Source organism: Mesoplodon bidens (assembly GCF_964165515.1).
Source record: "Mesoplodon bidens genome assembly, chromosome: 3".
In the NCBI taxonomy this organism is placed as follows: Eukaryota; Metazoa; Chordata; class Mammalia; order Artiodactyla; family Ziphiidae; genus Mesoplodon; species Mesoplodon bidens.
In genome coordinates, this window is record NC_138178.1 from 176,242,364 (window position 1) to 176,268,239 (window position 25,876).

Here is a 25,876-nt window from a genome sequence, read left to right on the forward strand (position 1 = left end):
TTGTCCATTAGAAATTCCTAAATTTTAAAAACAAAATAATCCTTTCTCACTGATTAGAATAAAAGACTTATAGGGTGCGAGGGGGTGATAATCCTAAAAGTAATACATGCTCTTTGTAACAGGTCCATGTAATAGAAAAGTGTATAAAATAAAAGGTGAACGTTTTCTTCCGTCCCTCTGAATCCACCCCTCGGAAGTAATCACAGTCAGCAGTGGGGGGTGTCCTGCCACACTCCTCTCCAGTCCTCACACAAACGTGCACGTGCACGTGGGTATCTGGGTGTTTGACAGGCAGCGAGTGTGCAGAAGGCGTTTGTAGCTGCGCTGAGAGCAGGGTGTCTGCCCGTCTCCCCTCCAGGCGAGCATCACAGACTACGTGGTGTTTGACCAGTGCAGCTTGTTCCAGACCATAATCCATGCCACACACTCGGTGGCCACAGCGGCCCAGGTGCCTGTTGAGAAGGTGGCGGATAAACTGCGCATGGCGTTGTGGTCTCAGCAGCTCCAGTGCCAGCCGAGCCTTCTAGGGGTCAACAGCAGCGGCGTCTGGATCTCCTCGGGCAAGAATGAAATCCACGTCTCTAGAGGAAGTCTCATCGGTGGGTGAATCACTTCATTGCCACGCCGGCTTGATAGGCAGCTCCTCTTTAGAGCCAGCATTTAAGGAAAAGCTATATGATCTCAAGTGGAAAAGATAATTTAGTGCCAGTGGTATGAGGTGTCTGGAAGGGAGGCCTCCCCTCTGCTTTCTATCAGTTCCCTCCTTTTAGTCTGTCATTCCTGCGACTTGGATACCAGTGTCTGCATGGTGTGCGATCAGTTTCCATTAGGAACCTATTAGGCTGTAAGAAGAGCACATGGAGCTCATTTTTATGTTAATAATTTCCAGCTAAATGAAATATCCTCCCATTCCTAAAGAGCCTAGTAGAAAAAATTATCGCACTGTTGAAAATGCAAGGCTCTGGCCAGATCCGTAAACGTAGGTGTAAATCCACATTTACCCACTGGGGCTTCATTTCTGTGAGTGAACCCTGCTTTGTGAGTTTTCTCCAGATCTTCTCCCCCTGCGTGGCCTCCCCCGACCCTGGGCTAGACGGTGCTCTGCTTGTCGGGCCGGCTCTTGCAGTGCTGGCTTGGGCCTCCTACTTTGAGGACACTCTAGAACCAGCTGTAAGGGGTTTTGAAGGCCAGTTGGTCTAGAACTGAAGCTCTGAAGTATGTGTGGTCTTTCTTTCTTCTTTCTTTAACGTACTCTTCCCATTATTTCTAGGCACTTACTGGAACAATGTCGTTCCCCGGGGGACAGCTTCGGCCACAAAGTGGGCCTTCGTGTTGGCTTCCACTGCTCCCACAAAGGAAGGTTGGTTGGGGAGTGCAGTGCACAGGTTGGCAGCTGAACAGTTAAAACCATGGTCTGACGTGGCCTAGTTGGGGCGGGAGCATGGCCGTGGGGCCCTCAGGGACTGGATGCAGTGGTGTCACAGGCCAGCAGCCCTCGTTGGCTGAGCCAAGGGCTCCCAAAGCTGGATAGGCCTGCCCAGGAGAGAAGGATCTGGTGTGGTGGTCTGAGTGGGTCTGGAGGCGAGCTGTCCTCCTGAAGGAGGGGAGTGTACAGTGTGACCGCTGAGGCCGGCAGCTGCTGACTTCAGCGGCATGTCTCAGGGCCATAGCACAGGGCCAGTGGGCACCAGGCTTCGCTGGGTGCCTGGCCATTTCCCCTGTGAATTCTGTCACCTCCTCACAGGCTGGTTTACAGCCTCTGGCTGGCCTAAGTCCCACTGTCATGCCCCTGGTAGGGCAGACCTCCCAAAGCCCTGACCACAGCTCGGGCTTTGGAGCCAGGAGAGGCAGTGCAGCTACCCCAGGAGCTGGGAGCTGGGGCAGTCAGGTGGCCCAGGATCGCGCTGAGGGTCAGATGAGAAGATGTCGGGGCTCTCTGCAGTTGGTGAGTTCGAGCCCGTAGTCCCACTAGGATGTGCAGAACTTGGTCAGTACAATAAAATGCTTCCTCCCCAGATTGTTCTGACCGCAGTTGTGCAATAAGTAAGCTCTGCAAACCATAGGTTCTCTCCCAAGCTTGGCATAAATCATTTGGCAGCAAAACCTGACCTGAGCTGATGGGAGGCTCCTTACAGCGTCCGTCTGTCCTGCTGACTGTGACCGTGACGCGTTTTGTTGCAGGAACGTTGCTGCACTTCGTTGTGGGGTGGGGGGGTACTGCCTGGCTCCCGGGCTGTTCCGTAAACATCGGCATACCCATTACCTTACGTTTTCAAGGTCCAAAGTAATTTTGAATTCCAGACCATAACTGGTCCCAAGTTTTCGATATACTTTAGATAATATATTCTGACTGAGGTTTTAATTTCCCCAAGTGTGGTTTGCATTTTAAAGTGAATTAAACCTGAAGGACTCTAAAAACGGGGGAGAGAATGAAAGCATGTAATTTTGAGGTGAGGATGAGAGGAAAAGGCTTTCCAGCTTTCTGGGCCTTTTCCAGCAGCCTCCACCCCGCCAGACCTCCCCTCGCCCTGCCACCAGGACAGGGGAGGTTCCTCGGTGCCGTCCTTCCGGGGCATTGCCGGCCTTGCTCCCTCTAGGACGCTGGTTGACACACCAACTTGAATGCTTCCCGGTCCATCATACAACGTCCAAGGTCCGGGCCTCTGAGGCAACGTCATGGGCCTCCTAAGGTCTCGTTAGCCCAGCTTCCTTTCATTTCTTTAAATGTGTCGGACTTGTTTCCTGTGAACTGGCTGGTCCCGGTGCGTCCCCCTGAGTCCTGGCTGCTCCTTCCCGGATGTGGGGAGTGAGGGTGGGAGCTGGTCGGCCAGCCTCTGAAGGCAAAGGCTGCCCCGAGAGGCTCGCCGGTGACGCCATGACCTCTCCACAGGAAGCTCCCTGTGGCTCTGCCAGAGCAGCAAGGACCTGTGCCGCGTCAGCGCCCAGCATGCCCAGTCACGCCCGTCCACCGTGCAGCTGCCCCCCGACGCCGAGATGAAGGCCTACGCCGCCTGCCAAGACGCCCTGTGGGCCCTGGACAGCCTCGGCCAGGTGTTCATCCGGACGCTGTCCGCGAGCTGCCCCACGGGCATGCACTGGACGAGGCTGGACCTCTCACAGCTAGGTATGCCCGCCCCCGCCGCCAGGCTCTGCCTTCCAGCCTCATCAGGAGGGGTGTCCCACCCGCTTCCCGGGGCCCTGTGTTCAGCTCTCGTGAGTTCTTGCAGGCCACGTGGTCGGTTGCTGGGTCAGGAGGTCGATTAGCCGCTCTTGCAGGGTAACGGGCCTCTTAAGAATTTTGTGAAGAGCTTTTCTTTCCCACGCTTCACACGTCGCAGGGTTTTCAGAACCCAGGAGGAGCACGAACTCAGAGAAAGCTGCCGTACGACACGCGCGAGATGATACTGTGGATGCAGCTGCCTCTGCTGGTCTGTCTGGATGTGGCAGTTGCTTTGTGCCCTTTCCGACCCAGGGTCCGCAGCCAGGAGAGTGCCCAGCCCTCCCTCCGCTGGAGGGGTGTGTGCCGCCTCCCTTCTCCGAGTCTCCCCTACAGGGCTGCAGGGCAGCCAAGCAGCGTGAGGCCCTTTATAAATAATTCATTCCTGTTCCAAGGAATACGATGATAGAATGAGCCCACACCCTTAGGTTGTCCTCTGGGCAGACGGGCAGCTGTGGCTGTCAGAAGGTGCAGGCTGCGCCCGGCAGCTCCGGAGTCCATGCGAGCCTTAGGGATACTTCCCTGCCCAGCGGTTTCCCGGTTTGGTGAACTGATAACCAGTATTTTGTTTGTTAGGTGGTAGAATTGAATTTTACAAGCATTTAACATTTGAAAATTCAACCACGTGTACTCGTTTGAAAAAAAAAAAAAAAAAAGGACAAAGAAGCCAAGAAGGGAAGGGAGGACGCCTTGTCCACCTCCCGCCCTGGCAGCCCCTGGCTGCGTCTCCAGCTGACGGGCCTCTCACCGTCCCATGATGTGCAGAGGTATCGTCATTCTTTTGTCCCATGAGGCCCCCAAATACAACCCAGCTTAGCTAAAGAAGCAGGTTGGTTCTCCACTAAAGAAGTAAGCTTTGTTCCAAAGCTAGGAATTTTCCAGGGTCATTTTGATTATGCTTTTGGCCTCACTCGCACCCTGTGTTTTGAACCTAATCCCAGCCCCAAGGCCGGTCACAGTCCAGCTTCTGAGAGCGCCTGCCAGCCGCCATCGTCAATGGTGATGGACCAGAGAGGCTGCAGCTGGCCGTGGCTCTGCCTGCCAGTGCAGGGCCGCCTTCCCGCCTGCCCCGGGGAGCCTTTCCTTGGTTCAGAGATCCTGTGGGCCTGAGCCATCCTCCTCTGGCCCCCAAGCAGAGCAGTTTGGGAGTTTCTGGAGGTAAAAAGGCCAGGGCGAGGTTGGTGTCCTCCTTGCTACAGGATCCTGGGAGCACTGGGGGCCCTGCCCTTGCCCCCCCTGGGGCAGAAGCAGAGCTCTCCCCGGCACCACCGCTCAGAGGAGGCCGCTGTGCCACAGCACGTGCCGAGAGAACGGCCTCGAGCGCAGCTTGGCTTCCGGGCTCTGGCCCACAGCTCACGCCTCCCTTCCCGTTCAGTCCAGTCCTCCCGCGCTGGCACGCTGGCCAGAGTGTTACAGGCCTCTGAGGCGGCTGGCTGGGTTTCCCTGGGGTCGGTGGCCGTTCTTTCAAGGGGAGTGACTCAGCTTTGGTGGGATTGAGTCTCACTTTCAGACTAGGAGGGGCCAGACAGGGCCACCCTGAGTCCAGGTTGTGCTTTGGCTTTCCCTGCGTGCTGGGGGCAGGGGTGCGGGAGCTGAGAACGTCAGGCTTTCACAGAGCTGCCCTGCCTCTTGCCCGCAGAATCGTCCGCAGTCCGGCCAGGCCTGGAGTGGGTCACACAGATCGCAGGTGAGGTGGTTGGGCCCAGGAGCGGGGCTCCCGGCAGAGGCAGGGCGGCAGCGGGAGCGGTGCTAGCCGAGTGCAGAGCCGGGCCCGGGCTGGCTGCCGGGTTACCTTGAGACCTCAGTCCTCACCTTTCTGATAGTAACGGCAATCCCCGCCCCAGAGAGAGGGTGCAAGTAAGCATCATGTGCAAACGCAACCTGTCTCAGGCAGGTGTGACGGCCTAAAAGCCACCCAGCTCCTCAAGCTGCTGTGGGAGGGGTGGTGCTCGCTCAGGTCTGGCGCTGTGCATGACGGGGGCCGAGTCCAGGAAGCTCTCTGCCTTGCTTAGTCTTTTTCCTGCCCTGAGCTCTGGATTTTGTTTATCTGGGTTACTGGCCGATGCTGAGAGGATGGATAAAGACTTCTTTTACCGTTTTCTGAACATCCTGGGAGAACGAAGCAAGTCCAGAGTTGGTAGGCAGGGGAGGCGTGCAGGGAACAGCAGGAGGGGTGCTGGCCTTCCGCGTGCCTGGGTTGGGGGGCAGTGAAGAGCAGGTCAGGGCCACCAGCTACTCTGTTGTTTGGCTCTTTCCAGGGATGGTCTGTGTAGCCTGTGGGACAAACCGGTGAATCAAGGTTTCTAAAAAAAAGTATTATTTATATTAGGGGATGCAGATTTTGAGTTCAGGTGTGTGCTCCCTGCCAGTGTCTGTGGCAGGCCGTCATCCAGATCCAGCAACACTCATTGGAGAGTAGTGAACGGAGTGTAGTAACGCAGGTAACGTTCATGCTGCCTTGCTTACTTGCCTGCGGTTACCTGGGGTGCTTCATTGTTCTTTTAAAAGTTGGCCATGGTGGTGCTCACAGCAGTGAAAGGAGCACAGCCTTTTTCAAGACTGTGGTTCTACCTGTGAGGATTCTGTTCAGTAGCAAACTTCTCTTTCCCAGATGCACTTTTTTTTTTTTTTGGAAGTATAGTTGACATACAGTATTAGCTTCAGGTGTACAATATAGTGATTCGATATTTTTATAGATTACACACTATACAAAGTTATTATTATTGTTTATATTCCCTGTGCTGTATGTTACGTCTTTGTAATTAATTTGCTTTTTTTAATTAAAATTTAAAAAAATTTTTTTATAAATCTATTTCATTTTTGGCTGCATTGGGTCTTCGTTGCTGTGCGCGGGCTCTCTAGTTGCGGCGAGCAGGGGTTACTCTTCATTGCGGTGTGCGGGCTTCTCATTGCGGTGGCTTCTCTTGTTGCGAAGCATGGGCTCTAGGCGCACAGGCTTCAGTAGTCGTGGCGTGTGGGCTTCAGTAGTTGTGGCATGTGGGCTCAGTTGCTGTGGCTCGTGGACTCTAGAGCACAGGCTCAATAGTTGTGGTGCACGGGCTTAGTTGCTCCGCAGCATGTGGGATCTTCCTGGACTGGGACTCGAATCCATGTCCCCTGCATTGGCAGGTGGATTCTTAACCACTGCACCACCGGGGAAGTCCTTAATTTGCTTTTTAAATGGTAGTTTGTATCCCTTAATCCCCTTCATCTGTTTTGCCCTTCCCCCCTTCCTACTCCCCTCTGGTAACCACTAGTTTGTTTTCTGAATCTGTGAGTCTATTTCTGTTTTGTTGTATTTATTTGTTCATTTATTTTGTTTTTTTAGATTCCACATATAAGTGAAACATACAGTATTTGTCTTTCTCTGTCTGACATTTCACTAGGTATAACACTCTCCAGATCAATCCACATTGTTGCAGATGGCAGGGTTTCATTCTTTTTTAAGGCTGAGTAATATTCCATTGTGTGTGTGTGCGTGTCTGTGTGTGTGTACACACACACACACACACACACCCCACATCTTCTTTATCCATTCATTTGTTGATGGACACTTACGTTGCTTGCATATCTTGCCTATTGTAAATAATGCTGCAGTGAACAGCATGCTGGGGTGCATATATCTTTCCAAATTAGTGTTTTCGTTTTTTTCAGATGAATACCCAGGAGTGGAATTGCTGGATCATATGATGGTCCTATTTTTAATTTTTTGAGGAACCTCCATAATGTTTTCCATAGTGGCTGCACCAGTTTACATTCCCACCAACAGGGTTCCCTTTCATCCACATTCTTGTCAACACTTGTTACTTGTTGTCTTTTTAAATCTTTTTTTTTTTTTTTTGGCTGCACCAGGTCTTAGCTGCAGCATGCAGATTCTTTGTTGCCACGTGCGGGACCTTCATCGTGGCATGCAGGATCTTTAGTTGGTGCAATGCATGTGGGATCTAGTTCCCTGAGCAGGATCGAACCTGGGCCCCCAGCACTGGGAGCTCGGAGTCTTAGCCACTGGACCACCAGGGAAGTCCCTTGTTGTCTTTTGATGATGGCCATCCGGATAAGGGTGAGGTGCTATCTCATGTGGTTTTGATTTGCGTTTCCCTGATCATTAGTGATGTTGAGCGTCTTTTCACGTGCCTGTTGACCATCTGTATGTGTTCTTTGGAAAAACGCCTATTCAGGCCCTTTGCCCATTTTTTAATTGGATTGTTTTGATATTGATTTGTCTGAGTTCTTTACAGAGTTTGGCTGTTAACCCTTTATCAGACATACTATTTGCAAACACTTTTTCCCGTCCAGTAGCTGCCTTTCCATTTTGTTGATGGTCCAAAATGTACTCTGTTTCCTGACTTCACTCCTCTGTTCCAGTAAATTCTGCTGGAAAGGGCAGAATTCTCTCTGGCTGTTTTTGCTTCTCTGCCAGCCATTGTGGTTGGCAGTGTCTCTTCCACCTACCCCAGAAGATCTGGGCTGTCTTACCCTCCACTTCCCTCCCGCCACTGCCCGGGTTAGAGCTCCCCCTCCACACCTGCACTGCTGTAGCCGCCTCATGGCTCCAGGTGTGCCCACCTCCTGCCATGGTTGCCCGAGCTCTCCTCCTAAAACACGGCTCCTGGGCTGTGCCCTCGACACCCTGCAATCAAGTTCCAGTCTTTGGGGTAGCACCTGGCGCCCTGGCAGCCTGCCCCGGCCTGCCTTCCGAGGGCCTCGTGCAGCGGGGCTCCAGCCACCCGCCATCACTCTTCCCTGTGCGCCAGGCCCGTCTAGGCCCCTGGGGTCGCCTCTCTTCCCATGGCCTAGAATGTCCTCCCCGCTCTGGCCTACTTCAGTCAGCATCCCCATCCTGGGGCTTTTCCTGAGCATCCTGCTCCTGCTCTGTCCCAACAGTCATTTCGGTCTGACCTGCGAGGAGTTTCCACGTGGAGGTGGAGGGGCTCTGCTGGCAGGGGCCTTGCGCGTGGCCACACCCACGCACAGCAGGAAATTGGACTGTCAGGGGAATCCGTCGTTGTTTGTGACTCCATTTCTAGCTGATTCTGGGATATGAGTTTTGATTCCTTGTTACTGATAATCACAGATAAAACTGTCTTCACAGCAGGTACAAGATGTCTTCACCTGTAATTCATCAGGCCAGCTCCAGGTTGCCATCTGCCTGCCCAGGGCATGAGGTAGGAGATGCTGGCTTCGTCAGAGCTGTTCAGAGATGTGCTTTACCTGGTTCCCTTTCAGTCCTGGCCTCTGCAAGCCTTCTGACACTGAAAACAAGAAACAAAAGCCCATCTTCCCAGTGCCGAAAACGTGATCCAGACTACCTCATGCTGGCACTGACCTCGGGCAGCTCCAGGTCACTGTAAAGTCTGGAATGTCACCAGTCTCTACATTGCGAGCAGACATTTCAATTTCAAGCATGACTTTAGCAAAGTATCAAGTCATGAACATGATTTCTGCCTTTAATTTCTTTTTTTAAGATGTAGCATCTCTTTTTTCTGCTCCTATACAAATTACCAAGTCAGTTGCTACTCTGGGATTAGATTAGGAGAATTCTTTTTCTCTCTTTTTTTTTTTTTTTAATTGACGTGTAGTTGATTTACAGTGTTGTGTTAATTACTGCTGTACAGCAAAGTGATTCAGTTATATATACATTCTCTTTTTTAGCATTTTAATTTTTTAAAATTTATTTATTTTATTTATTTATCTACTTTTGGCTGCGTTGGGTCTTTGTTACCGCACGTGGGCTTCTCTAGTTGTGGCGAGTGGGGGCTACTCGTCGTTGCGGTGCGGTGGCTTCTCATTGTTGCGGAGCACAGGCTCTAGGCATGTGGGCTTCAGTAGCTGTGGCACATGGGCTCAGTAGTTGTGGCTCGCGGGCTCTAGAGCACAGGCTCAGTAGTTGTGGCGCACGGGCTAGTTGCTCCACGGCATGTGGGATCTTCCCAGACCAAGGCTCGAACCCGTGTCCCCTGCACTGGCACGCGGATTCTTAAGCACTGCACCACCAGGGAAGCCCTACATTCATTTTTAAATATTCTTTTCCATTACTTTATCACAGGATATTGAATATAGTTCTCTGTGCTCTACAGTAGGACCTTGTTGTCCATCCAGTCTATATATAATAGTTTACATCTGCTAGCCCAACCTCCCACTCCATCCGTCTGTTCTCTATGTCCGTGATTCTGTTTTTGTTTCATAGATAGGTTCATTTGTGTCATATTTGAGATTCCACGTATAAGTGATATCATATGGTATTTGTCTTTTTCTGACTTCACTTAGTATGATAATCTCTAGTTGCATCCGTGTTGCTGCAAATGGCATTATTTCGTCTTTTTATGGCTGGATAGTAGTCCATTATATATATATACCACATCTTCTTTATCCATTCATCTGTCGATGGACATTTAGGTTGTTTCCATGTCTTGGCTATTGTGAATAGTGCTGCTGTGAACATAGAGGTGCATGTATCTTTTTGTTTTATTCTGCATGTATCTTTTTGAATTACAATTTTGTCTGGATATATGCCCAGGAGTGGGATTGCTGGATCATATGGTAGCTCTATTTTTAGTTTTCTGAGGAACCTCCATACTGTTCTCCATAGCGGCTGCACCAACTTACATTCCCACCAGCAGTGTAGGAGGGTTCCCTTTTCTCCACATCCTTTCCAGCATTTGTTATTTGTGGATTTTTTTTTTGTAGATTTTTTTTAATCATGGCCATTCTGACTGGTGTGAGGTGGTACCTCATTGTAGTTTTTACTTCCATTTCTTAGATTTAGAGAATTCTTCAATTAAATGTCTAGCTACTGAACCCAGTTATGGAGACTGAATGTGGAATTTTATGATTTATGACAATCCTAGTTTTTGGAAGAAAATTTGCGTCATTTAGCAGATATTTAAGATGCTCATAACGTTTGATTTCCCAGTACACATAAGTATGCATATGTCAGGCACTGGAATGTTTAGCAAACTAATGCAATTTGTAAGTGAATACATCTGGTCACAGCATTTAATGAAGAAATATTCAGTGTCAGTTCGTGCCTTTAGGGAACAAATAGGATTATGTTATATAGTAATTTATGCAGAAAAGTGTCTTATAAATAGTAAAACACCAAATAAATGCCACTTTTTCTTCTAAAATATACGTTTAAAAAGTAATCCTAAAGGGAAAATGTCTCATCTGTTGAATAAAGTAATTAAAACTTTTTTTTTTTTAACGGGAGGGAAAAAAATAGGGGGAAGACAGGAAAATCGCAGCATGTCTGTGTTGGTCGGACTGATATTGCAGTAACGAGTCCCAAATGCCAGTGATGTAACACAGGGAAGGTTGCTTTCTGCTCCCGCGAAGTTGGCTCTCGACCTGTCCGTCTTTCGATGGTTGTGGTAGTGGTTCCCAGGTGGTGGCTTACTGACCCCCTGCGGTGCTCTTTGGCTCTGCCCCTCTGGTCACTGCGGCAGGGGACAGCTGAAGGGCAAGGCCCTCTTGCCAGCTCTTTTATGGTTCAGTTCAGAAGTGACAGATCCCTTCTGCTCACAGCCCATTGTCCAGAACCAGTGATGGGGCCCCGCTTAACTCCAAGGGACACTGACGAGCCAGGGAGTGCTGGGGAGGCCAGTGTTCTCTGCCACCTGCCCTGACCTCATACACCTGCACCCAGGCAGCCTGGGAGACCCTCTGTGAAGTAGGAGACTACGGAAAAGCCCTCGATTAAACGTTTTCTTCTTTGACCTGTCTCTTCAATTCAGAATAAGCTGATTTATACACTGAAGTGTATATTCTAGCAACCTTTTATGTTTGTTTTAGAAGAACGCCTGCCTTGTAATATGAACTCTGTGTTTCACTGGTAGTGGTGTTATTCGCTGCTAATTCTGAGATGCTGACCCAGTGTGTTTTTGTAACCATGTAACTCTCTTCGCATGATCAGCTACCACCTGTAATTCCTGTTAGGGCAGGTTGATGACTCCAACATAAAATTATTTTTTAATTAACATTTTAAAATTAGAATTTGTTTCTCGGCCATTTCTGGAATTTACTGCTGAAAGTACTTTATTTGGATCGCTACAAATCTTTTCATGGGTAATGTTAGAGCTCTAGGATGTCTATTTAACTCCCCGGTAAGACATTCTATAAAAGATTTTAAAAACACAGCTAATTTCAGTATAAGAGAAATCATCATCTTCAGGGATGTACAAAGGGGTACTAAGAATTTTTTCAGTAGTAGTGGGTTGATACTTTTAAGCTAAACACATGTGACGAGATTTCCCCATAGCAGGATCCGTGCCTGTACGTTTTGGTGTGGACAGACGGGCTGTCATCTGATACCGGTGACAACTGTGTGAGGTGGCCAAGAGCAGCACTGCCAGTGAATGTAGCTGTACCACCTTTTCCCCCTGCTTTACAGTCAAAATGAGTCATCCTCTAACTTAGTCATCAGAAGACAAACCATTCAACTTGAAAAAACAGGCAAAAGACTTGACAGATGCTTCACAAAAGAAGATATACAGATGCCCCCCATAAGCACATTAAAAGATTCTCAACATCACTAGTTACCAGGGAAATGCAAATAAACCCATGACAAGATGCCACTTTACACCTGCTAGAATGGCTGACAGAGGTGCCAGAAGTGGATGCTGGTGAGGGTGTGGGTCACCAGCACACACCGCTGGTGGGCGTGTAACACGGGAAGACTGGTGGTCTCTGTCCACGTTAAACAGATGTCTACCCTGTAGCCCGGAGCTCCACTCCTAGGTGTCATGCAAGAAAAACAACACATGTTCACAAAAAAAAGTCTTCTGCAGAAATGATGATAGCAGCTTTACTCCTAATAGCAAAAAGTGGAAATGGCCCAAATGCCCATCAGTAGGATATGCCACTAACTCTGGCGTTTACATGCCGTGGACTCATACTAAGCAGTAAAAAGGAGTGACTGGATGAATGTCCTGAACAGAACATCACGCTGAGTGAAAGAAGCCAGGCCCAGGGAGTGCATACCTGTGATTCTGTTTTGACAGTCATCTAGACCAGACTGAACAGATGCACGACGATGGAAATCAGAAGAGTGGCTGCCTCGGGGCAGAGGGGCAGAACTTCCTTGAGGAAGGGGCTTGAGGGAATCTTCTGGGGCAGTGAAAACATTCCATAACTCAATAAGCCGTGGGTTACCCAGGCATGTCCATCTGTCAAAAGCGAGGGAACTGACCGTGTAAGATCTGTGTGTTCACGGGATGTGGGGCCCCGGAGGTCAGAGGTGGCTGGCGGGGAGGGTCAGGTAGGCCTGGGTTCAAGCCGCGGCCTGCCCTTTGCCTCCCGGCTTCTCCACGTTCTCTTCCGGGGTCTGCGTCCCGACGGCCTCACGCATGAGCTGGGGCGGCGAGAGCCGTGCGTCACTGTCGCCCAGGCTGGTAACTGGGCTGCTGCTCTTTCTGCCAGATAAACTGTTAATCAGATTTCTCTTTGAAGACTCCTCCCATTTCCTTTCCTCTTAAAATTGGTTTAATAAACAAGGAGAAATGTAAAAAGAAAAATGAAGATCCTGGGAGGCTTAGTTAGTTAATTTTAATTCTAATTAGGATCAAGATTACCTGAAAGAGGGACGTCCCTGGTGGTCCAGGGGTAAAGAATCCGCCTGCCACTGCAGGGGACACGGGTTCTATACCTGGTTGGGGAACTAAGATCCCACATGCCACGGGGCAACTAAGCCCGTGCGCCACAACTATTGATCTCTCGCGCCTCAGCGAGAGAGCCCGCGTGCCCTGGAGCCTGCACGCCACAGCCAAAGAGAGAAAACCCACACGCTGCAACTAGAGAGAAGCCCGCGCACCACAATGAAGATCCCGCGTGTTGCCGCTAAGACCCTACGCAGCCAAAAAAAAAAAAAAAGATTACCTAAAAGATGAATTCCCTTGCCCCAAATCCAGAATTTGCTGGTAACAGTCACGTATCTGATGAAGCTAATGACGGGGCCCACACTGAAATATTAATTCCCAGGCTTGGTGGCTCAGGGCACTGTCCGGATGGCATCTTGATTATTTTGCCCGTGGTGTGCAAGGGCTGCTCTGTGGCACGGGGCAGGTGCCGGGGCAGCCAGAGGCGTTGGTGACTCCCGTGCACTGTAATGTTCTCAAGCAACAGAGTTCACCTGCAAAGGCAGCATCATCTCTTTCTTTGAAGTTTAAATCAAAGTTCATAGATTAAATGAAACATGAGTCATCTTACAAGAGTAATTAATGTGTGTACTTTTTCTCTATTTGTCTATAGGAGCTGTAAAACTGATGAGCCTGGCATGTGGAAATCAGCACGTCTGGGCCTGTGATTCCAGGGGTGGAGTTTACTTCCGCGTGGGTACCCAGCCTCTGAATCCCAGTCTGATGCTTCCAGCCTGGATAATGATTGAACCGCCTGTCCAGGTAAGCAAAAGTTAACTGATACCAACTTGCTCGTCAGTACGCTGCTCGGGTGCTGGTGTTGGGGAGAGGACCACGCCTGCTAGTGTGGCCTCCCAGCAACTGGGGGAGGAGGGGCGTGTCAGGGAGCCTGGGGACTAAGGTGTGCCCCAGGTCAATGCACGCTCATTCACTGGCATCCCACACCTGGGATCTGATATTTGTGAAGTTTAGGGCCGAACAGATTAACGATTATCTGAGCCAATGCTGCTTTTTTTCTTTCTCAAAATAAAAGTGTTTCGCTTCTAACTTTTTACAGAATGAACATTATTTTTGAAAACATCAAACGATATCCAAAAGTATAGAGAAGAAAGTAAAAGTCATTTTAAAATCTTGTCATGGAGATAATGTATTATCATTATTTTGTGAGTGCCTTTCCCGGTTTGTTGAAGAAATTCTTCTCCTCGTGTGCCCCGTCCCTTCCCCTGACCCCAGCCATATTTCAGTTTACCATGTATCCTAAATGTTTTTCCTTTTCTTTTGACTGTTCCACCACTCGAATCAGAAGCGGGAGTCTGATTTTAGTGTACTATTTAGTTACCCTTAAATACCTGATGGGCCTGGTTGCTATGTTAAATATATTTCTGCTAAAATTTATAAATGGGGGGCTGTGATTTAATGAAAGTTATTTGCTCTAACTGTTGCTAGTCCCCACTTCGTGACTTTGTTGGGTAAAAGAATGAAGTTGCCATATGCAGAGGTGGCAGTGTGGCAGGAGTGGTTAGTCCTTGAACAAAAAGTGCTTAAACGGGGACAAGAAGGAAATCAGGTGTTTGGGTGAATGCCTGTGTTCATGACTGTCTACGTTTTGGGCATCGTGAACCCTCAGGGGTGGGGCAGCTAAGGTCAAGGTGCAGGGCTGGTTATGAGGACCACCAGTCCTGCCCATGGGACACGGGGCCTGTGCTGGGAGACCCTACAGTTGGACAGGAGTCAGGTCCCGAGTTCTTTCAGGCCATTGGTCAGCGCTCATGGCCACGGGGAGGCTGGCTCCGCGTGGATCTTCCTCCTCACAGGGTCCTGCTAAGAGCGAGTAGAATCGCGTCTGTGAATTAGAAAGCGCTGTGCAGACGCCCGGTCCACATTCGTCTGCACACGGCGGTGCGCTGACAGCCACGGTCAGGCGGCAGGGGAAGGTGTTGTCGCCGGCGCTGTGGGCTCTGCTGGTGCGCAGCCAGGGTGAAGGCGAGCCGACCTCTAGCTGGTTTCATTGCTGATCTGGAGCCCCCTTAGACGAGGCACCCTCTTGTTGCCTGCTCCTGTGGTATGTCGTTGTCAGCCTCTGACAGCTTTATGTTATTTCTTAAAGAGTTAAAATTCACCGTTTTACAGCATACAACGGAGTGTTTTTTAGTGTATCCGAAAAGTTGTGCAACCATCACTGCTGTCCAATCCTAGAACTTTTTCACCACCCCGAAAAGAAGCCCCCTGCCCATTGGTAGACACTCCCTTTTCTTCCGGAACCCGTGTCTCCTCAGCCCCTGGCAGCCACTAATCTGCTTTGTGTTTCTATGCACTTGCCTATTCTGGATTTTCCTTTTTCATATAAATGGAATCGTGTAATATGTGGCCTTTTCATCTGCCTTCTTCCACTTGGCTTCATGTTTTCAAAGTTCATCCATGTTGTAACGTGTGTCAGTACTTTATTCCTTTTTATGACTGAATAATATTCCATTGTATGCGTAGACCACATTTTGCTTATCCTTTCGTCAGCTGATTGACATTTGGGTTGTTGCTACCTTTTGGCTACTATGAATAATGCTGCTGTGTACAAGACTATGTGGACATGCGTTTTCAGTTCTTCTGGGTGTATCACTTTAAGTGGACTTGAGGGGTCATATGGTGATTGTATGTTTAACTTCTTAAGGAACTGCCTGTTTGCCCCAGTGGCTGCACCATTCTACCCTCTACCAGCAATGTATGAGGAGTCCAGTTCCTGTACATCCCCACTGCGAAAGTTCTCTGGCCATCTTAATAGTTGTAAAATGGTATCTCATTGTGGGTGTCTTTTAAACAACAGGGTAAAAAAGTTTATTGAAACAGGAAAAATTAATTTTTATATTGTGTGGGTTACTGAATGTTCTGATTTATATTAGAACAGACCTGTAGAGAAAGGAAAGCTGATCTGATCCAACTTGGCACATTTTGTTATAATTCATTTGGTTTTTATTGTTTGTTTGTTTTTTTAAGATTTTTTTGATGTGGACCATTTTTGAAGTCTTTATTGAATTTGTTACAATACTGCTTCTGTTTTATGTTTTGGTTTTTTGGCCACAAGGGATGTGGGATCTTAGGTCCCTGACCAGGGCTCGAACCCAAGTCCCCTGCATTGGAAGGAGGATTCTTAACCATTGGACTGCCAGGGAAGTCCCTCAATAGGGTTTTTAAAAATTTAGATATAATTGAAGTATGGCATTGTGTTAGTTTCGCATGTACAACATAATGATTCAGTGTTTGTATATCTTGCAAAATAATCACCACAATAAGCCTAGTAAACATCTGTCATGATACGTAGTTACAAATTTTTTTTTCTTGTGATGAGAACTTTGACGATCTACTCTCTTAGCAGCTTTCAGATATGCAATACAGTATTAACTACAGTCACCATACTGTACATTGCATCCCCATGTCCTTGTGATTTTGATTTGCATTTCCCTAACGAGGAATGAGCATCTTTTCATGTGCTCATTGGTCGTTTGCATATCTCATTTGGAGAACTAAAGTATTCAGATACTTTGCTCATTTTGTAATGGGGTTGTCTTTGTATTATTGAGTTGTAAGACTTCTTTATATATTCTGGATACTAGACCCTTTTAAGAATTATGATTTACACCTGTTCTCTCCCATTCTCTGGATTGTCTTTTCACTTTCTTTATGGTGTCCTTTGATGCTCAGAAGTTTTTTGTTTTGATGAAGGTCCAGTTTAGCCACGTTTTCCTGTAGTTGCTTGTGCTTTTGGTGTCACATCAAGGACTGCATGAAACTGCGAGTTCGTCTTCCTGTCAACATTTGGATTCTAGAATAACCTCTAGGAAGCAAAGCTAAAACTGGGGGAAGAAAGCTTTACTTGCAGTGCTCTGTTGACTGTGGTGATCTACAGCTTTGCCCAGGAAAATGGCCAAAATAGAACAAATTCACATGAAAGGGCCTCAGAGCTGTGCTTTGAATAAAGTAGTGATTGCTAAATAGGCTGCTAAACATTAACTATGTCAAGGAGTTCCGCCAAATGAGACCACATTTTCTTATTCAGTAGCTTCAGTGTGCTGTAGAAGAAATGCACTTGGCCGTGGAATTTGTAGATAGAGAGTCGGTTCCTGTGGGGACAAAAAACAGGCCTTACATTTGCACAGGCCCTTTGCTGTGCTTTTCCAAGACCTGCTGAGGACCAGGGCCTGGGCCAGCCACTGTCTGCCAGAGCTGCGATGGAACGCTGTGTCCAGGCAGCGTGTCACATGCTCGGTGGCCTCACACTCAGTGTTTTAGGACAAAGCCTACCTTTAAATTGAATTTCAAATTAACCTTAAAGTTCCAGAGGGTCCTGAGAAGACTAGTCCAGTGGCGAGGTGGGGGTGGGGTGGGATGAGGCCTTGTTAAAAGATTTAGAAAGGGACTTCCCCGGTGGCGCAGTGATTAAGAATCCGCCTGCCAATGCAGGGGACATGGGTTCAAGCCCTGGTCCGGGAAGATCCCACATGCCATGGAGCAGCTAAGCCCATGTGCCACAACTACTGAGCCTGGGCTCTAGAGCCTGTGAGCCACAACTACTGAGCCCGTGCGCCACAACTACTGAAGCCTGCGCGCCTAGAGCCCATGCTCTGCAACAAGGGAAGCCACCGCAATGGGAAGCCCACGCACCACAACGAAGAGTAGCCCCTGCTAGCCGCAACTAGAGAAAGCCCACGCGCAGCAACGAAAACCCAACGCAGCCAAAAGTAAATAAATTTATTTTAAAAAAAGATTTAGGGCTTCCCTGGTGGCGTAGTGGTTGAGAGTCCGCCTGCCGATGCAGGGGACACGGGTTCGTGCCCCGGTCTGGGAAGATCCCACATGCCGCAGAGCGGCTAGGCCCGTGAGCCATGGCTGCTGAGCCTGCGCGTCCGGAGCCTGTGCTCTGCAAGGGGAGAGGCCACAACAGTGAGAGGCCCGCCTACCGCAAAAAAAAAAAAAAAAAAAAAAAAAAAAAAGATTTAGAAAATCAGGACAGTTTGGTTGAATTCAAGTATCAGAATGTAAATGGGGTTTCCATGTTTTGATCATAATCGACCTCTTTTTTAAAAATTTATTTATTAATTAATTATTTTTGGCTGCTTCAGGTCTTCGTTGCTATGCACGGGCTTTCTCTAGTTGCGGTGAGGGGGGGTACTCTTCGTTGTGGTGTGCAGGTTTCTCATTGCGGTGGCTTCTCTTGTTGCGGAGCGCAGGCTTCAGTAGTTGTGGCACAGGGGCTCAGTAGTTGTGGCGCATGGGCTTAGTTCTCCGTGGCATGTGAGATCTTCCCGGACCAGGGCTTGAACCCGTGTCTGCTGCATTGGCAGGTGGATTCTTCACCACTGCACCACCAGGGAAGTCCTCGACCTCTTTCTAGTTTGTTTTATTTCTTCTTGGACATGCACATCCTGGTCTACAAGTAGGATGTGTGCAGCTGAAGCAAACGGAAGCGGTAACAGATGCTAAAGGGCATAGAGAGGTGAAGCCACAGGGATCTTCTGAAATTAGCAGCGGTTTCTCTATTTCTGTGTCTCTTTCTCTTCTCTGGTAAAACATCCCTCCTGTAGGAGTTTTGGGGTGAAGTTTTAACAAAGTACTGAAAACGAATGACTCAGTTTTCAGACTTGCTAACGTTTGGAAGGATTGGAGAAAATATTTATAGTTGTGTTTAGCATCTTTTCTTTGGAGTTTGCTGCTTCAGTGGGAGAATTTTCTGTCCGTGGTAGAGGTGTGTGTAAAGCGAGCACAGTTGATGCTGTGATTTCGCTGCACTGGGGGCACTGTGTGCCCGAGGGGACGAGGCTCGTCCAGCTAGCCCCACCCGCCCCGGCCCCGCCTCTTCCTTCAGAGGACCCTCTCTGCCCTCCCTTTGCCCCCTCTGCCTCCAGAGCAGCCCCTGCTCTTCCCTAGCCCGCCCAGTGTCCTGACCTCCCATAGGGGAGCCTCCAGCTGCCTCTTCCTGTGTGGACTGGCCCATCTGGTCTCCGGGGTCGTTTACTCTGCCTGGATTATAGCTTCTCCTGGAAAAGAGAGAAACTAGGAAAACTAAGACTAATATGACTGGTAAATGGCCAAACGAACACTTAAAAACTTACTTTAAACTCAGCTGCTTTGGGTATTTTTAGCTATATGAACAGAAAAAAAACAAAATAGGGCTTCCCTGGTGGCGCAGTGGTTGAGAGTCCGCCTGCCGATGCAGGGGACACGGGTTCGTGCCCCGGTCCGGGAGGATCCCACATGCCACGGAGCGGCTGGGCCCATGAACCATGGCCGCTGAGCCTGCGCGTCCGGAGCCTGTGCTCCGCAACGGGAGAGGCCACAACAGTGAGAGGCCCGCGTACCGCAAAAAAAAAACCAAAAAAACAAAATAAATATGCAAACATGGTAACAGGTAATCCCATGAGAATGCCATGCTCGCAGATGCTGCCAGTGGGCACAGAACTCGATGCTGCTTTACACATCCAGATCTTTAGAGAAGTTCACAGCTAGCGTCAGGAAGGCTTGCGCTGGAGAGGCGTTAGGGTTAGAGAAGTCCCCCACCCCTGCTGGGCCTTCCATTGACTCGTCTTGGGACACCGGCAGCACGCAGGGCGCAGGGAGAGCTGCTCTCACTCTCTGCTCCCGTCCAGGGCGGCTCTGGGCGACCCTGGATGCTGCTCATACTTCCTCCGCGGCTGGCATAGGTCACAGACACGGGATGGAGATGGCAGAAGGAGCGGGGCACCCACACCCTGAAGCCCAGCTCCGCAGGTCCAACCAGCCGCCTGCTTCTAAGAATTTTGGGGTGTTCTGAAGATCGTGCTCCCTCCTGACATAAAAGTACCAGACCTCGGGGGCAGTTAAACCAGCTTCCTCTCCCTGCATTCGGGGCACCACATCCCTCCCCACGTCCCGGTGAGCGAGACCACACGGAGACGCGACACGGCACCCGGGACAGGGAGCTCAGAGCTCCGTGTGCCACACGTGAGACACAGTCGCGTCTGACAGTCCCGGTTCTTTAATAAGAGAAAGGGAACAGCGTTGCCAGTTACATGCTTAGTGTCTAGGAGGTCCCTGCTCCTGAGGATGTTGCCAGGGGTTCATGCTGAGGCCCAAGTTGAGTTCTGCAGGATGCGTGCAGCACAGGCAGTGACATCCCCTCCACGATGCTTCCCAGAGGAGGTTTTCTTCCCATGGAGAATAAAAATGTCAGTTACCAAGTATGTCTGATGATTCTGTTTATGTTTAAAAAAAAATAAAATTATGTTCGGGACTTCCGTGGTGGTCCAATGGTTAAGAATCCGCCTTCCAGTGCAGGGGACGTGGGTTTGATCCCTGGTCAGGGAACTAAGATCTCACGTGCCATGGGGCAAGTGGGCCTGTGTGCCACAACTATGGAGCCTGCGGGCCACAACTAGAGAGCCTGTGTGCTGCAACTACAGAGCCCACGTGCTCTGGATCCTGCGTGCCGCAACAAAGAGCCCACGCGCCACAACAGAAGATCCCATGTGCCGCAAGTAAGACCCGACACAGCCAAAAATAAGTAAATATTTTTTTTAAATTGTGTGTACATTGAAAAAAATCTATAAAGATATACAGCAAAATGATAGCAGTGGTTATAGCTGTGTGGTGCTGTTGTGGCTGATTGTTTTTCTTCCTTTAATTCACTTCTATTTTGTGAATATCTTGCAATGAACTTATATTACTTATGGAGTAAGTTCATAACTGAATGATCTAATAAGAATCAGTCTTGGGAAATAATCAGAAATGTTCCCAAAGCTCTTTGTTTTTATGCTGTTTATGACAGTGGAAGCTTGACTGTTTCCAGTTCAGACAGTGAGGCTGCGTAGGGGAGTGAAGCAGGGGTGGCACCCGCCCTTATGAAGAGTCTGCTTAGCAGATTATCACAATGACGGTTATTATAATAATCACGGCTGGGGACTTCCCTGGCGGTCCAGGGGTTAAGACTTGGTGCTTTCATTGCCGAGGGCCCGGATTCAATCCCTGGTTGGGGAGCTAAGATCCTGCAAGCCACGCGGTGCCGCCCAAAAATAAATAAATAAATGAAATGCATAGGCAGGGCATTACAACAGTTGTTATGGCTTTATCCTTTATGTTCTAGAAGCTGGGGCAAGATGGCACACGTTAGGTAGAAAAATGGGAGCCATAAAAAAGACCCAAATCAAACTTTCAGGGATAAAAGTTGTAATCCCTGAGATGCAAATACCCTGGACGAGATCAGCGGCAGTGTAGACATTGCAGGAGAAAAGAGTGGTGAGCTCGAAGACACAGTGATAAAAAGCTTCCAAACTGAAACAGGGAGAAAAGAGACTGGAAAAAACATGCAGGGCATGAGTGAGCACAGGACAACTTCCCATGGCCTAATATAAATGTAGTCAGAGTTCCAAAGAAGAGAGGGGGAGGTGACAGGAAAAATACTTGAGGAAATATGGCTGAAAATATCCCGAACTTGATGAAATAATTGTGTTGAGTGAAGAAGTCAGGTGGAAAAATAATACATATTATAATGATTAATTTACATGAGATTTAGAGAACGCTGACTCATCTGTAGTTCCAGAGAGCAGTGGTTGCTCGGGCACCTGTGAGGGCAGCAGGATTGGAAGGGGTCACGAAGGAGGGTGCGGGGTGGTGTCAGCAGTGCAGGCATATGGCAGCGAGGGTCAAATTGTACCCCCCCCCCCGCTTTTTTTCTTGGCTGCACCACGCGGTTTGTAGAATCTTAGTTCCCCAGCCAGGGATTGAACCCAGGTCCCAGCAGTGAAAATGCCGAGTTCTAACCACTGGACCGCCAGGGAGCTCCCACAGATCGTACGCTTTAAATGTGTGCGTTTTATTATATGTGAGTCATAGCCCTGTAGAGCTATTTAAAATGTATCAGACAGTAAAAAAGTTTAAAGGAATGCGAGAGTGCATGGGGCTGTGCTGGGCGCTGCAGGGGAGCAGGGGTGAGGGAGGCCGTCCCTGGAGGGAGATGAAGGCTAAGTGACCAAAGGCAGAGGGGTCAGTAGGTCAGGGTAGCAGCCAGGAAGGAAACCCAGGTCACCAAGGGTTGCCAGCTCTGGCTCCTGTGGACGATGTAGTCCTTGAACTGGGCCTGGCAGACCCAGTGGGCACTTCCACTGGCCAGCAAATAATTCATTTGGCCCAGTGTTTCTGAGTAGGGAAAAGTGCTGCTCCGTGGTGCTTTGGGCAGGACAGTTCATTGTTGGGGACAGTCCATTCTTGGGGACCATCCCGAGCCTGGTGAGACATCAGTTTCTTGTGCCTCTCGGCTCTAAATCCTAGTCGAACCCGGCAAGACCCTCTAGGAGGGTAGGATGCAGGACGGGCATCATGTGACAGGGGACACTCAAGAGGTCCTTGGGCTCAGGTTCTGGGGGGGTTGGCCCTTGGCCTGGAGAGTTTGCCGTTGACTCCAGGGGCAGTGGGTGTCCCCGACGGCTGGGGCGCGACAGGCTCTAGGTGAGGAAGGCCTGCAGTGAGCCATGAAACTCTTCGGCCTGGCTCCCTGGATCCAGAGTGCATGTCTGTGAGACGCAGGGCTGGGGTGGCAGGTGAGTGGGGACCCCGACGCCAAATGTTTGGGGCGCAGGAAGCCAGTGTGTGTTGGGGTCCAGGCCTTCTCTCGGTGACGAGACCGGCTGCCCCCGTTGTGCCTGCCAGCTCTGTTGCTGACCCGTCAGGTCTCGCTGACATGGCGGGAAGGTGTGGCGGCATTTCCCCCTCAGCAGCAGGGGACAGTGCTCGGGGCCACAGCGGCCCCTGGGGCTCTGCCAGCCAGGACCTCCAGTGTCAGAGTCTGCTATTTGAAGTCAAAAGAACCTGAACTAAAAGTTATTTTTTTCCATATGAGACCAAATGACCTTGGGCAAGTTGTCCAAACTCACTGGCCCTTCATCTCCTGACCAGTTAAGTGAAGAATCCACATCCACCTGGGGACCGGCTGAGGTACTTGCTGAGAATGTCCAGGCCTGGGTCCCTCCCCTGGAGATCAGCTCAGCGGGATGGGGCTCAGGCATCTTGGTTGGTTGGTTCTTATTTTAATCAGAGTCACACACGTAACTACACAGGTTGCACGTCAGCTGGTTCTACAGGTGTGCTACAGGAAACGCGTCTCCCCGCCCCTCGTCCCCCGTCTAGAGAACTCCTTTCTTTTGGCGTCATCTCCCTGAGTAACTTCCTAGGGAGCTGTGTCTCTATCCTTCTAGCTCTAGGGGTTTTCGGTTGACTCCTGCTGGAAGGGAAGGGTGCCTGTCCCCCCAGCCGTGCGCCCGTCTCCCTGCCTCCATCCTCGGGAGCTGCGGTGCTGTGATGGGGAGCACGCCCTTCAGAGCTGAGCCGGGCAGTAAACTGCACTCTGTTTGCTTGTCCGCACGACTCTCTGTTTTCCCTGGGCTCGATCGTTGTCTTTTTTTCCCATCTGGTTTTCTGTGTTTTACATATTCAACCCCAGACTCTCCCTGCCAGCTGTGTCCATTTCCCTTCCGTACACTTGGACATGTGGGCTCCATCCCATTCTTCTTGGAGTCATCTGTCCTGGATGCTTTGGCCGGCCCTCTGGCCTGATCACTCTGTCTTCCTGGGCCCCCTTTGCCTCGCTCGTGCTTTGGATCCCTTCTCTCCTGGATCCTGTGTCTTCCTCTTTCTCTTTTTTTGGTGGAGTTTATCCTCCGGTCGGTTCCTGAGCAGGGTTTGTAGAGGTAACTTTTGGACGCATTGTGTGTCTGAAAGTCTTTGCCCACATTCATCCTTGACCTTGTATGAGTATAGCAGCCTAGGTTGGAAATAGACTTCCTTTAGAATTTTAAGGTCTTCTTCTGTCATCTCCTGGTGTCCAGTATTGCTGTTGAGAAGTTTGAAGCCATTCTGATACCTGATCCTTGATATTTGACCTGCTTTTTCTCTCTGGAAGTTTGTAAGATCTGTTTGTTCCCAGCGTTCTGAGAGCAGAGAGTGATGTGTGCCTGGGGGAGCCTGTTTTATCCTCGTGCCAGGAGCCCTTTCAGCCTGGAGCTCACGGCGTTTGTTTTGGGATGTGTCCTGTTCCCATGCTGGCAGTCACCTTCTGGCCCCTGCCCCTCCCATCTCTGTGTGCTCTTTCTGGGCGTCCTGCTTTCGTACTGTGGACTTCCTAAAGTGGTCTCTACTTTTCTTACCTTTTCTCTCCTATTTTCTTTCTCTTTATGTTTTTATCTTCTTTATCCTGCAATCCCCCTATTGGGTTATTTCTATAAAAATATACACACACACATACATACACACACACACACACACAAACATACACTTTTTTTTTTTTTTTTTTTTGGCCACACTGTGAGGCTTGTGGGATCTTAGTTCCCTGACCAGGGGTTGAACCCAGGCCCTCGGGAGTGAGAGCATGGAGTCCTCATCACTGGACCGCCAGGGAATTCCTCTGTGATTATATTTTAAATTTCTGGACGCTCCTTTTGCTGTTTCACAGTGGTCGAGTCTTCTCTTGCCCTCAAGGATGTTTTTGAAGTTTCTTCCCATGCGTGGTCTCCGTGTCCCTTGAGTTGCCTGTTTTCTGTCTCTCCGCTGTCTTCTCCACGCAGAGGCTTTCCATAGACGTTGGTGACCTTGGTGTAAGCAGGGGGCCCACAAGCATGGCTGGGGCCCCTGAGCGTGCGTGAGACTTGCTGGCTGTGGTCTCTGCGTGGTGATCGGGCTGCGCGGTTTGCTGGGGGGTCCCTGCTCTCAGCTGCTGAGTCCTTTCCTGCTCATTCTCCACTTTCCAGCCTCCAAAGTTGTGTGGCAGTTTTCTCCTCTTGTCTTGTGAGATTTGAACTTAAACAAACAAAAAAAAACCTCTTCCACTCTCGCTGTAGTGTTGTTTCTTTCAGAAGGGACTGCAAGGATAGATGCGTGTGTTCCTTCTGTTATCATTGCCCAGGAGGCTGTGGGCTTTTCAGAGCTCTGCAGGTGATTCGGACACACACCCAGTGCTGAGAGCCATGGTGCAGGTCCTCCCTTCCAACTCCACACTCGTGGTAGGGCTCCTCAGAGGATGCCCCCTCCCTCCTGTCCATTTCCCTTTGATCCTCTGCGCGTCTCTGAGTGGTGTCGACGTATCGGTGGAGCTCTCTGTTATACACTGAGTCGTTGACGAACACAGTGGTGCTGCCTGCAGGTGAGGGAGAAGACCTCCAAAAATGGAGTCTAACGCTGTTGGACGGAGCGGCCCCACTCTGAGGGCAATTGGTTTTCTGCCACTTCTTTACTTTTTTCCCCACGTCACCTTTTTTCCCATGGCTCCATTTGAACACCTGTTGTTTTGAGCTTTCATCCCCTCAAGCCCTGTTCCTAAGAAACATTAGCCTTCCCTGGGGTATTTGATCCTAAACCTTTCTTCTCATTCCGGAAGGCTGTGACCCCCAGTCCAGGGCCGCCAGGGTACGGATGGGCCTCCCCAGCCCTACAGCAGTCCGCTCACCAGTCTCTAACACCTGATGACCCAGAGGTTAAAACAAACACCCAGGGATCTGTCCCAGCTGACAGGTGTGTGCGAGTACCAGGAAGGGTCTGCATGCGGTCCCAGGGGAGCAAACCACAGGGTCACCTCCAGGGACCTTTCCCTTCTGGGCTTTGCTGCTCTGGATGGCCAGCCCCAAGCTGCCTGGGCAGCAGCCGGTGAGCAGGGCCTCAGCACCAGGCATTCAGTTGAGCAGCTGAATGTGAGAAGCTCTTGGAGGCACCTGCGCCCTAGGATAGAGTTTCTGCAGGCCTCGTATCATATCACAGCAACGCTGGAGCCCTGCCGCTGACCGCGGGCACAGTCGTCCGGGCTGGGGTCCACTCCCCGGTGGTGAACAGAAAGAGCGATCACGGCCGACCTCACCGGCCCCTGCTCAGGAAGAACGGAACGGAACAGCTGCCCAGGAAACCTGTTTCTGAGTGTTTTTCTTTAGCACATCCCCCTGCAATTAGCAGATGCTGTGTCTTGCTGGATTCAGACCAGATGCGGGGGCCGAGGAGATTGCAGGAGCCGGCGCAGGAATCCCCA

At 49.9% G+C, this 25,876-nt stretch overlaps 1 protein-coding gene across 4 annotated transcripts in view; it reads left to right on the forward strand.

The window, feature by feature from the left end:
* The window catches only part of TECPR2 (tectonin beta-propeller repeat containing 2), a 100,472-nt gene that overhangs the window by 57,434 nt on the left and 17,162 nt on the right, over nucleotides 1-25,876 (forward strand). For 3 of the 4 annotated variants that reach the window (XM_081227571.1, XM_081227572.1, XM_081227574.1), the window contains 4 exons: nucleotides 359-599; nucleotides 1,271-1,360; nucleotides 2,891-3,124; nucleotides 13,463-13,611. In XM_081227571.1, the coding sequence (XP_081083697.1) occupies nucleotides 359-599; nucleotides 1,271-1,360; nucleotides 2,891-3,124; nucleotides 13,463-13,611 (714 nt within the window). Of the gene's footprint in view, nucleotides 1-358; nucleotides 600-1,270; nucleotides 1,361-2,890; nucleotides 3,125-13,462; nucleotides 13,612-13,906; nucleotides 13,967-25,876 lie in introns of those variants that run through there. The other variant, XM_081227573.1, reaches the window with a different exon arrangement.